Here is a 12,581-nt window from a genome sequence, read left to right as displayed (position 1 = left end):
GTCCTCATCCCCCCATTCCCATCACACACCCCTCCCCATGGATGCCCCAACCCCCTGTTGAACTTAACCATTGGTTAGGCTCATATGCATGCACACAAGTCCTTTGGTTGATCTCTCCCCCCTCCCCCCACCCCCCATCGATAGTCCGATTGATGCCTCCTTGTTTCTGGTTCTATTCTTGTTCATCAGTCTATGTTGTTCATCATTTCCCCTAGATGAGCGAGATCATGTGTCACTAGAGATATACTTATAAGAACTGAATGTGAGACGAGCAATAATAGTTATGCTGACAGGCAAATGAATCAGTCTGTAGTGAGTTTCTTTCTGTACCAACAGTTCTTTTGAGACCCAATTTCAATGTCCACCAGTTCCTTATGTGTACATGTCGGCACTGACTTTTCAGCTCTGGATGGTGGACAAATGGTGGTAATGGAGGTCCGACTCCCTCTGGTTTGGTCTCAGCTGGACCCAGGGGCACGGCTTCACCCAGACTCAGGGGCACGTGGCCTCACCCAGACTCAAGGGGCGCGTGGCCTCACCCAGACTCAAGGGGCGCGTGGCCTCACCCAGACCCGGGACCCAGCCTCACCCGGATCCAGGGGCACACGGCCTCACCCAGACCCGGGATCCAGCTTCACCTGTACCCAGGGGTGCAAGGCCTCACCCGGACCCAGGGGCGCATGGCCTCACCCGAACCTAAGTGCGCGCGGCCTCACCCAGACCCGGGACCCAGCCTCACCCGGACCCGGGACCCAGCCTCACCCGGACCCGGGACCTAGCTTCACCCGGACCCAGGGGCGCGTGGCCTCATCCGGACCCAGGGTCGCGTGGCCTCACCCAGATCCAGGGGCGCACGGCCTCACCCGGACCTGTGACCCAGCCTCACCCGAATCCAGGGGCACAGGGCCTCGCCTGGACCCAGGATTCAGCTTCACCCGGACCCAGGGGCGCATGGCCTCACCCGGACTAAGGGGCACGTGGCCTTTCCCAGACCCAGGGGCGCACGGCCTCACCCGGACCCGGGACCCAGCCTCACCCAGATCCAGGGGCACACGGCCTCACCCGGACCCAGGATTCAGCTTCACCTGGACCCAGGGGCGCATGGCTTCACCCAGATCCAGGGGCGCGTGGCCTCTCCCAGACCCAGGGGTGCACGGCCTCACCCTGGCCCGGGACCCAGCCTCACCCAGACCCAGGGGCACACGGCCTCACCCGGACCCGGGATCCAGCTTCACCCGGACCCAGAAGTGTGTGTCCTCACCCGGAACCAGGGGCATGTGGCCTCACCTGGATCCAGGGGCACACGGCCTCACCCAGACCCAGGGGCGCGTGGCCTCACCCGGGCCTGGGACCCAGCCTCACCCGGATCCAGGGGCACACGGCCTCACCCGGACCCGGGATCTGGCTTCACCCAGACCCAGGGGCGCGTGGCCTCACCCGGGCCTGGGACCCAGCCTCACCCGGATCCAGGGGCACACGGCCTCACCCGGACCCGGGATCTGGCTTCACCCAGACCCAGAGGCGCGTGGCCTCACCCAGACCCAGGGGCGCGTGGCCTCCCCTGGACTCAGGGGCGCATGGCCTCACCCAGACCCAGGGGCACGTGGCCTCACCCGGACCTAGGTGTGCGAGGCTTCACCCGGACCCGGGACCCAGCCTCACCCGGATCCAGGGATACATGGCCTCACCCAGACCCGGGGTCCAGCTTCACCCAGACCCAGGGGCGCGTGGCCTCACCTGGGCCTGGGACCCAGCCTCACCCGGATCCAGGGGCACACGGCCTCACCCGGACCCAGAATCTGGCTTCACCCTGACCCAGAGGCATGTGGCCTCACCTGGACCCAGGGGCGTGTGGCCTCACCCGGATCCAGGAGCACACGGCCTCACCCGGACCCGGGATCCAGCTTTACCCGGACCCAGGGGCGCGTGGCCTCCCCCAGACCCAGGGGTGCGTGGCCTCTCCCAGACCCAGGGGCGCGTGGCCTCACCCAGACCCGGGACCCAGCCTCACCTGGATCCAGGGGCACATGGCCTCACCCGGATCCAGGAGCACACGCCCTCACCCGGACCTGGGATCCAAGTTCACCCGGACCCAGGGGTGCATGGCCTCACCCAGACCTGGGGGCGCGTGGCCTCTCCCAGACCCAGGGTCGCGTGGCCTCACCCGGATCCAGGGGCACACGGCCTCACCCGGACCCAGGATTCAGCTTCACCCGGACTCAGGGGCACATGGCCTCACCTGGACCCGGAATCTGGCTTCACTCAGACCCAGGGGCGCGTGGCCTCACCCAGACCCAGGGGCGTGAGGCCTCACTTAGACCCAGGGGCGTGTGACCACACCCGAGCCCAGAGGCACGCAGCCTCGCCCGGACCCGGGTCCCAGCGGGGTTTCGTCTTCTTGATCCCAATTCCTGTTGGTCAATTCCCTCTCAGCAATTCCTTCGGCCATTTTCTCAGAGCTCCAGGGCGGCTGCCGCAGACCTCGTTGGGCGGCGGGCTTGGTGAAGCTCCGGTGTGCCCGGTGAGCGGCGGCAGGCTGGTCCGGTGTCGCTGCGTCGGCCCTTGGGTCTGCAGCGGTGGCCGGTCGCCGAGCGTGCACACCTGGCCGCTTCCAGGGTGTTGAGATTCTTGAAGGTCTCGGAGGTCAGCAAGCGCGGGGTCTCCCACCCCTTGTCTCCCAGGGGCTCGTCTGTCCATGCTCGGCAGCGAGTGGAGCCATCCCCTCAGCCGGAGACCGCTGGGGGAACTGCGCCGAGCACGTTCCAGGCCGCCTGAGCCGTAGTTCTTAAAGTGTGGTCTTTGGGTCACCGGCATCAGCATCATCCCGCGTACCCCTCTCTTTTATTCTAGTTGTAGAGCATCTGCTCAGCCAGCCCTCCGGTGGTTCTGGCTGGTGTCTGCTCTGCTCTCCCGTCGTAGTCTCAAAATTGTTGTGGTAGGCAACAATCAGGCTTCTGCCCTATGTCTCCATCTTGGTCCTCCTTTGTATAGTTAAGTCTTGATTGTTGTTGGTGTCACTGGGAGGAATTGTCCTCCAGGCCAATTGGCCGTGAGGACCCTCTGTGTCTATAAAGGAAGAGTTGCTGTGCAGGAGACACATTTATGGGCCAGGTCTTGGTGCAGCAAGGCTTTGGCGCTCACTGAGTCTGCCTCTTGAATGTGTCCTTTATGCGCGTGGTTGAAATCTGGTGTCATCTCACACCGACTACTAGATGCCCTCGTTTCTGGGTCTCCAATGGAGTGTAGGTCAGCTACTGCCTGAGGCCACTCAGCAGGAATTACAGCAAAAACTGCAGTTTCCTCCTCCTATCTGAGCGGCCCTGTAGCAGTCCGACTAGAACCGCAGTTCATCTGGTCAAGCTGCCACAGGGCAGGCCAACCACATGCAAAAGCCGCTGTTTGGAGCGCAGGTGCGCCTGCAAGACTTGCGGGGTGGGTCTTCAAAACGTGCGGGGCGGGTCCCAGGGCGGGGCAGGGTCTCAGGGCGCCAACAGGCCATGGCGTGGCGAACCGCAATGGCTGCAAGTCTACTTTTTCTGCTTTCCACGTTTCTAAGCCCCCTCGTTCCGCACTCCAGCGCAGCAAACACTGATTGCTGGGCGCACCTCCGCAAGAGTCCAGCCTCTCCCCGCAGGCCTCTGGGTCTCCCGCGCGTCCCCAGAAGCTGGGTTTCAGGGTGATGGGGAGCTAATCTCCCCTAGGGTTGGAACAAAAGCCGCGCGTCCCTTCCCCCGCCACCAGCCCGACCCACACGCCTCCGCACCTCAGCGCCTCCGAGTTCGATCTTTCCTCTTCCCTCTTAGCTGTAAATCCACCATTCAGCCAGCTCTCCTGTGGATCTGGGTGGCAGATGCTCTGTCCTCCAGTTGTATTTTTGAAATTGCTGTGCGCGGCGCAGTTCATTTGTTCAACTTTGCCGCCTTCTTGGTTCTCCTCTGTCAAAATGGCTAAAGGACTTGAATGTAAGATGGGAAATCATAAAAATCCTCCAAGTCGGTGTCGGCGGCCTCCGGGGCCCCGAGGATCTCCCTGGGCAGCTCGGCCAGGTCAGTGACGTGGATGAGCCCCTCCTGCAGAAAGATGGTCTCTTCCTTCACCGAGAGCCGCTGCGCCGAGTCCGTGGCCACAGCAGCTGCCGCGGCGCCCACGAGCCCATGGCCCCGGCTGCGGTGCTGACTGAGAGGAGCAGCTGCCCGGCCTGGGGAGACGCGAGCAGGAGTCGCCGCGCTCACCAGTCCATCTTTTAGTTGTATTTCCGAAACTGCCATGCGAGGCAACAGATCAGCCGTTCACCTCCGCCGCCATCTTGGCTCCTTCCTCCACCTGGTTCTTAATGACAGAACAAAGGATGGTCTATTCAGCAGACCCCTCCCCACTGTTCTTAGAGGTGGTTGTACTTACACATTTAAAATGTTTTATTATATTATCTGCTACATGTGCCAGGTTGTATGTATGCCTTTGTGTGTGTGTGTGTGTGTGTGTGTGCGTGTGTGCGTGTGTGTGTGTACTAGAGGCCCAGCACACAAAATTCATGCACTCGGGGAGGGGGCTCCCTTAGCCCGGCCTTCACCCTCTTGCAGTCCGGGAGTCCTTGGGGGATGTCCAACTGATGGCTTAGGCCTGCAGTCGGACATCCTTAGCGCTGCCTGCTGCGGAGGCGGGAGAGGTTCCCACCACTGCTGCTCTCGCTAGCCATGAGCCCGGCTTCTGGCTAAGCTGAGCTGCCCCTGTGGGAGCACACTGACCACCAGGGGGCAGCTCCTGCATTGAGCGTCTGCCCCCTGGTGGTCAGTGCATGTCATAGTGACCGGTCGTTTGCCGTTTGGTCAATTTGCATATTAGCCTTTTATTATATAGGACTATATAATAAATTTGTGCAAAGGGCTTTGCCCTAGCAGCTGCGGTGGCTTGCCTCAGCCCTTGCAGCTCTGGCTTCGTACGGAAGGTCAACCGGAAGGATGTCTTGAAGGTCATTCAGCTGTCTGGTCTAATTAGCATATTATGCTTTTATTCTTATAGATTATTATAGATATGCCATTGTGTTTGTTGGTGTGTGTGTGTGTATGTGTGAACATGTCACGGATAGGCACATGAGATGTGAATGGCAAGAGGGCTGGGTGTGTCTCAGAGGTCATGAAAATCCATGAATATGGACAGCTTGAGAGGGAGGGATGAGGCGTGTGTGTACGGGGGGCGTGATAGCTGAGCAGGTGACTTACTGGGGTAAAGGCAACAGGAGTGGCGCATGGGCAGCACCACAGGCCCAGGAGCATGATGGGAGCCAGGTCTGGTAGGAGAGCCTGTCCCATCACTTCCTGGCCGTGTGACCTCAGGCAGATCCCTGCCACTCTCAGACTCAGCCACTCTGTTTACAACAGACCAATTGTAGCAACTAATTCTTACAATTAAACACTTACTACGTGCCGGGCAAGAAGAGCTTTACCCTGTGAGGTACATACTACCATTGTCCCTATTTTACAGGTAGGTAAACTGAGGCATGGAGAGGTTTGGCCAGGGACTGACGGGACGGGGGGCAGGGTGGGGGGCTGAGGTCAAGGGCCTTGAAAGCCAGGTGTGCAGGGCACTGGCTCTTGGGCCGTGTGGCTGGGACCTACTGTCATGGGGGTGAGAAGCCAGATGCCCCTGGACAGTCCTGCTGACTGGGGGCCTCTGTGGGCTCAGGACAGCAGCACGGTGTGAAAAACTGCAGCTACACGTGCAACGGAGTGACCCCGAAGATCCCCCTGAGACTCCTAGCCGGCTATCGACGAAGGGAAGCATCTTGCGGCAAACCCGAAATCATGTAGGTACCACCCTCTCCGCCCCTGCAGCCCTGTCAGGCCCTGGGGACGGCCCCAGACCTCCGAGAATGCATGTCCACCTCCTCCCAGCCCGGCCCGGGCTCCTGGCCAAGGGCCTCAGCGAACGCTCCCCTGCTTCTGGCCTGCTTGCCCCCTCATTGACCTTCATATCCGCGCCACGAGCACGGTGGGGAGCGGCTTCCTGCATGGCCTGTGGCCCGGAGCAGCCACGCAGGGTCACTTCTCCTGGGCCAGAGCATGTTCTGTGCGGCTCTGGAGCCTGCTGGGCTTCATGGGGGAGGGGAGGCGTGGGCGTCTCAAAGCGCGGGCTCCGGGATCCAACAGGTGTGGGCGAACCCTGGCCTGGCCACTCGCAGCTGGTGGCCCTGGTCACAGCGCCTGCCCGCTGCCAAGTGGGCGGTGGGAGGATGAGAGGGAGAATGTGACTAACGGGCTCGCAGGGCGCCCAGAAGCTGGGACGATAAGATGGGCATCTCCGTGTGACGGGGAAACAGGACCTCTAGGAGGCGCTGGGCTCCAGCCAAGCCGGCTCCCCTCGGCCGTGGGAGCCCTGGCCACTTGGCTGCTTGCTCCTCTGGGGTCCCCGTTGGGCGCTGCCCAGTGGCCCATCCCGGAGGCCTTTCTTCAGGACGTGGGGCCCTAAAGCAGCGCAGCGGGACCCAGAGGCCTGGCAGCAAGAAGTGGGCCCAGCCGGACGGCTCAGTGGCTGAGTGTTACCCTATGACCCAGGGTAACCACGGTCTGATTCCCGGTCAGGGCGCATGCCCGGGTTGCGCGGGCTCCATCCCCAGTGGGGGGCGTGCAGGAGGCAGCCGATCCATGATTCTCTCTCATCATCGATGTTTCTCTCTCTCTCTCTCTCTCTCTCTCTCTCTCTCTCTCTCTCTCTCTCTCTCTCTCCCCTTTCCCTTCCTCTCTGAAATCAATAAAAATATGTATTTTTTTAAAAAGGAGTGGCCAGGGGCCTCTGAAACGCAGGCTCAGGTGGGGAAGCCGTGCGCTCCCATCGACCGCCCAGCCCACTGAGTGTGCAGTTGCTTCAAGAGCCCTCTCTGCCCCCACCCCCACCCCCAGGCTTGCTGCCCCAGGCTCCCCCACATATTTGCTTCTGTTTTCTAGGGGCAGGGGAAGCGGGAAGCACCGGGGAGGGCGTCTCAGCCTGGGGGCCGCACAGGACCACACTGGCCTCCTGGACAGCTGTGGGGTCCAGCACACTGGCCCCGGGAGCGGTTATGTTGCCCCTGGAGGCTTGACTCTCTCTGCAAAACAGGGCTGAGCGGTAGCCACCTTGCAGGAGGGGTGAGCGCACAGGCCACCGGAGCAAGGGCCGGTCACCTCTGGGCCGTGTCCCGGCAGCGAGCCAGCCACACAGGGCTTCAGAGGACGCTCGAGGTTTGGTGGCACTCAGGGCCCCAACGAGGCCACCATATACATGGCTGTGGCTGCTAGGTGTCCTTTCCAGCCGAGACACACCCGCCAGGAGAGAGGGTAGAGGTCCAGAGGGCAGCCTGTTACTGAGGGGAGACGGAGACGACACCGTGACATCGGTTCCTTTCCAGGGTGAGGAGGTCCCAGCAGGGAGCTTGCCCGTCACTCACCTGGCAACAGAGAACCCCTGTCACCGCTCCCCCCAACCAAGACTCCCAGCCCCGAGCCCCACCTCAATGGCAACGACAATATTAGTAAGATCGTCATTATTTTCAGTGGTTACTGATCTACTCTGAGCCAGGGGCCTTGTTTTTCTTCAGTTTGCTTGATTTTTTTCCTTTAAAAAAAAGAAAGAAAAAGAAGGGCTGAAGAGCATGATTTATTTTGGTAATCCTCACCCGATGATATTCTTTCCATTGATTTTTAGAGAGTGAAAGGAAGAGAGGAGCGGAGAGGGAGGGAGGGAGGGAGAGAGAGAAACATCGATGTGAGAGAGACACATCAACTGGCTGCCTCCAGGATGCGGTCCCGGTTGGGGATTGAACCTGCAGCCAAGGTACATGCCCTTGACCAGGAATTGAACCCGTGACCTGCAGGGTGATGCTCTAACCACTGAGCGCCCCGGTCAGGGCCCGAGCCAAGTGCTTTACATAATTTTTGTTTTTTATAATAAGACAGAAGCGGGGTGACCGACTGGTCCCGTTTGCCTGGACTCTCACGAAGAGGCCTGCATCTCGGGAACCCTCTCAGCCCCTTGTCTGGGTGGCCGGTCACCCACAGAGTGGGGATCATAGTCCCCCTTCTCAGGCGAGGACACAGAAGTTCCAGGGGTTGCTGCACCCCAGCGAAGCTCACGGCTCATAGCAAGTGGCCGGGCAAGACTTCCGGCCGGCCTGCTCGCCTGCGGGCAGTGGCGTGGCACCTCCACTCCCCATGGCCCTGGACATCACAGGTCCCTGCCTTCTTTCCCTGTAGCTTGACGACCATCAAGAACAGAACGTTCTGTGCGGACTCCGAGGAGAAATGGGTGCAGGAAGTCGTGGGGTATCTGAACCGCAAGGCCGAACCCACCCCTGGGAGGCGGATCGGATCCATGACTGCCCCGGCCACCAAGGGGATGGACCGGCCTCCCGCCTCAGAGCCCACGGCCGCAGAGGAAAGCAGCGGCCAGGAGGCACGCAGGGCCCCGGGGACTTCCCCAGAGCCACCCAGGTCCCCCACCACCTCACTGGCTCCGGATAGAGCGCCTTCAGATGGGCCCGAGAGAACCGAGCTTTTCAACGTCTCTGCCGCCGCCGCCGCCGCCACCACCACCACCACTACCACCACCACCACTGCCACGTCCTGGCAGAGCCCTCGCCAGCCTACAGCGGACCTCCGGGCTGAGGAGAAGGCCTCTGAAGCTGCCTCCACCCAGGCCCTCCCCACTGATCCCCCCTCCTCCCAGACCCCCTCCACCCAGGCCCTCCCCACGGATCCCCCCTCCACCCAGGCCCTCCCCACTGATCCCCCCTCCACTCAGGCCCCCTCCACCCAGGCCCTCCCCACGGATCCCCCCTCCCCACAGGCCCCCGCCACTTCACACACAGCCCCAGACCCTGGGCAGGACCTCACGCCGGAGAGCCCTCTAGGGTCCAGTTCAGCTCACACGGATGCTGTCACCGGGCCCGTGGCCCCCAGCAGGGAGCCAGGGAGCTCAGGCAGCGGGGCCCCCACACACAAGGACCCCCAGAGGCAGGACATCCCCACCACTCCCGACACCGACCGGGAGGCCACCCGGAGGCAGGCGGTGGGGCTGCTGGCCTTCCTCGGCCTCCTCTTCTGCCTGGGGGTGGCCCTGTTCACCTACCAGAGGCTCCAGGGCTGCACCCACAGCGCGGTGGGGGACATGGTGGCGGGGCTCCGCTACGTGCCCCGGAGCTGCGGCAGCAACTCCTACGTCCTGGTGCCGGTGTGAGCCGCCCGCCTGCCTGTCCGGACGTTCGGCTCAAACAGCTGCCTGGGGTCCCCATCCTCCCTCCTCCCCCCAAGGGCCTGGCCGAGCTGGGATGCCGGAAGCAGGAGGCAGGACCCCGCAGGTGGGCCTGTCCCCGTTCCTGGCAGACGCAGGTGGCCCCTGAGCATCCACCACCTGCTGGAGGCAGAGGGGTGGCCTCCAAACTCACCCCAGGCCCCCCGCGTCGGAAAACTCTTCTGCTGCTTTGACACCTCCAGCCCCGACGAACGAGTACTGAGTCAGCCCTCCGCCCTGTCCCCGTGTGGGGACCACGTCCCCCTCTCGGCCAGGCCCTTCTGCACACTCCCTCCGACCCCTTCGTGTCCTGTGGTCCCGCGGCCTCGGCCGTCACCCCGCCGCCTGCGGTGCTAGCCGCCCACCCGTACGGAGCCCACGCCCTCGCCGGACCTGTCCTTTCCCGCGTGAGGCGGGCGGGGTGGCTGCTGGCGCTGCTCTCAGCGAAGACTCGGCCGAGGCCGGCTCCGTGGGAACCCGAGGCGAAGTCGCCGGGCCTTGGCCTGTCTCCCTCCTGGGTCCGTGCTGCCCAGGGAGGGAACGCTGACTCTGAGCGTGCAGCCCGGGGTTCCGGGCCCACCACCACCCTGACAGGCGTCCTCCCCTCGGGCTTCCCATCTGTGAGCGGAGAGAGGGACCGCAAATACGTGGCAATAACCTGTACCCGGCGGGCCTCACGCAGTGGTCCGGAGGGCCCTGTCCCCAGGTCCTGGGTGCGGCACCTTCGCCAGGCCCCACCCATCAGTGAGGCAGGCACCGCCCTGGGACCCAGAGGGCCCGGCGGCCCGGCCCTGCCCTGTTGGAGGGGGTCGGCACTGTGGGCCCCAGAGTGGGGGCTGGGCTGCGGTACATGGGGGGCAGAGACCGATTTTAAAGGCCCCTTCCTGACTTGGAGAACAGCCCCTCTCTGTGTCCACCAGGCGTCCAGGGACACTGAGATGGCCTGGCGACATGTGACAGGCTGAAGGAGGAGGGGAGCCTGCAGGCTCCGGGGGAGGCTGAGGCACTGCCTGGGGGCGGGGGTGGGGGGCAGGGCAGGGTCCAGGGAGAAACTGCAGGGAGCAGCCACACTCCCTGTGAGGGACTCGGGTCCAGCATTCGGTCTTTCTCCCTGCAGCCTGGACTCCCAGCCGCCTCTCTGGCTCCCTGTCCGCACCCTATCTTCTTCCCCACCTTTGCCCCACGGCAGGCAGGGCCAGGGATGTCCGTGACGTTTCCCACGAGCTGACACCTCAGTTTCCGTGTTTATTTCTGAAAGGAACTCTGCCCTGTGGGGAGGGGCCGAGGGGGGAGGGCAGTTGTGTGTGTGTTGGGGTGGGGTGTGTGGAAAGGGGTTCCTTTGGCTGCTGAGGGTTCAGACAGGCCTGGGTGAGACCGGCAGCTGTGGCTGGCCAGCACCCCACCCAGAGCAGGACCCGCAGCCCCCACTCTCCTCCTTGGGGTCCCTGATGGCAGCTCCCCATCTCCCTCTGATTGTCCCCAAGACTGACCCTTGCCCTCCACCTGAGAAGCCTCCCAGGGGTGGGGCTCCCTCCAGGTACAGGTGACACATCCCTTTATGACGGATGCTCAGAGGGAGCAGGCACAGCTCTGGTCCACGGAGAGGGCCGGCCCGCCGCACCCCCCTCCTGGACATGGCACCCCTGTTTGGGCCTGGCTTGAGTTGGGGGCACTTTTGGGAGAACAACAGGTCTGAATGCACTTTTATGGGCTCCTCCCAGCTGGGAGCCTTCAAGGGGTGGGGCACCCGTGATGGGGTTCCCCTCCTTTGTCAGAAAGCAGCTGGGGCAGCTGGCCCCTGCCCACAGACTTTATTAGCTCCCCACCACGGGACACGGACACGGACACGGACACGGACAATTTGGGGAGGACGTTAGAAGGAGATGGTCGATCCTCTTGCTTTTCCAACCCCATCACCAATGTCTGTGCCATTTTGTATTTTACTAATAAAATGGGAAGGTCTTGTGGATCAAACCAAGGTGCTTTTTCTAGGGGGGAGGGAGGGCTTAGAGCCTCAGCAGGGATGGCCCAGGGGAGGGCACGGCGGCAGGCACTCTCACAGGCCCCCGGAAGGGGCGCTGGGACGGGTGCGGAGGCGGGAGCCCCGGCCTGGCTCTCTGCGCCGCTGGGTGGCGCTGGGCAGTGCCTTCACCTGTCTGCGCCTGTGCAAAGGCAGGCGCGAGGCCCCTCCGCAGGCTCCCGTCCCTGGTGGGAATCAGAATCCGTGACGAGGCTGCCCCTGCCCCCCAGGCACAGGCCTACGGAACCGCCGTCCTAGTGCCCGGGAGGCGTCCTAGGCGCTGCCGTGAACAGCTGTGTAGGTTGGAAACTGCACGAGGTGCCCCAGGCCGACTCCAGCCTCTCGATACACAGTATTTCACGGGTCCCGAGACGCACATTTTTTCACATGGGACATCGCTGGGATTAAGTTTAGTCCTGTAGTCAATGGCTTGTCATAATGTAATGAACAGGTCTCTCTTTCTTTATTAGTTCGTTAAATATCAGAATGTCTTACTACCAATGGCATCTTAGGTCCTATGTCTACATGATGTTTTTAAAACTTAGAGCCCTGCCAGTGTGGCTCAGTGGTTGAGCATCAACCTATGAACCGAGAGGTCACGGTTCCATTCCCGGTCAGGGCACATGATCCCCAGTAAGGGGCGTGCAGGAGGCAGCTGATCAATGATTCTCTCTTCATTGATGTTTCTATCCCTTTCTCCCTCTCCCTTCCTCCTGAAATCAATTTTAAAAAATTAAAAGGAAATTAAAAGTAGAGGCAACATGCAAAAATCTGGAAATTACACACTTAAACCGACTTTTCTACCTTCTCTCAGATGACTCAGAAGGTCTGCCCTCCACACAATGGTCTAACGGAAGGTTCCTGGGCCGGGGCCAGAACAGCAGCTGCCCCTTGAGATGGGGCCGGCCGGGGTGGCCCTAGGTCTCGACCATCCCCTCCACCCCAAAGACATTCCACCTGCTCTGCCCACTCCCACCCCCAAAGGAGCTCTGCCTGAGGCAGGGATCCAGCCCCCTCAACCGCTCCCCAACCTCACGCTTCCAGCGACATGAAAACCGACAGAGGCCCTGAGTGAACGTAGGGTCCCTGTCTTCTCACCAGTTGCTTGAGGAAGAGGCTGGCGCCGGGAGTGTCTGCTGCTCGGGCCCAGGCCCTTCCCCAGGGACCCGGAGGTGTTTGTGATTGGTTTTCTCTTCTAGTTACAGAGCTAAACTTTAGCTGACACAATGCCCACAATTAACGCAGAGTTTGATAGAGACTTGGGGGCCTCTGGAATCTTTGCTCTGAGATTAATAATAAT

General features: G+C 61.9%; 1 protein-coding gene across 1 annotated transcript in view; it reads left to right on the top strand.

Moving 5' to 3' along the window:
- CX3CL1 (C-X3-C motif chemokine ligand 1) overlaps window positions 1-10,259 on the top strand; it is a 16,069-nt gene extending 5,810 nt beyond the window's left edge. Inside the window, exons 2-4 of the mRNA XM_054711055.1 lie at window positions 5,683-5,803; window positions 8,226-8,679; window positions 8,818-10,259. Of these exons, the coding sequence (XP_054567030.1) occupies window positions 5,683-5,803; window positions 8,226-8,679; window positions 8,818-9,207 (965 nt within the window). The 3' untranslated portion in view covers window positions 9,208-10,259. The remainder of the gene's footprint in view (window positions 1-5,682; window positions 5,804-8,225; window positions 8,680-8,817) is intronic.
- The last annotated feature ends 2,322 nt before the right edge of the window (window positions 10,260-12,581 follow it).

This window comes from Eptesicus fuscus, chromosome 21 (genome assembly GCF_027574615.1).
Source record: "Eptesicus fuscus isolate TK198812 chromosome 21, DD_ASM_mEF_20220401, whole genome shotgun sequence".
In the NCBI taxonomy this organism is placed as follows: domain Eukaryota; kingdom Metazoa; phylum Chordata; class Mammalia; order Chiroptera; family Vespertilionidae; genus Eptesicus; species Eptesicus fuscus.
This window is presented reverse-complemented; position numbering and strand designations above follow the sequence as displayed.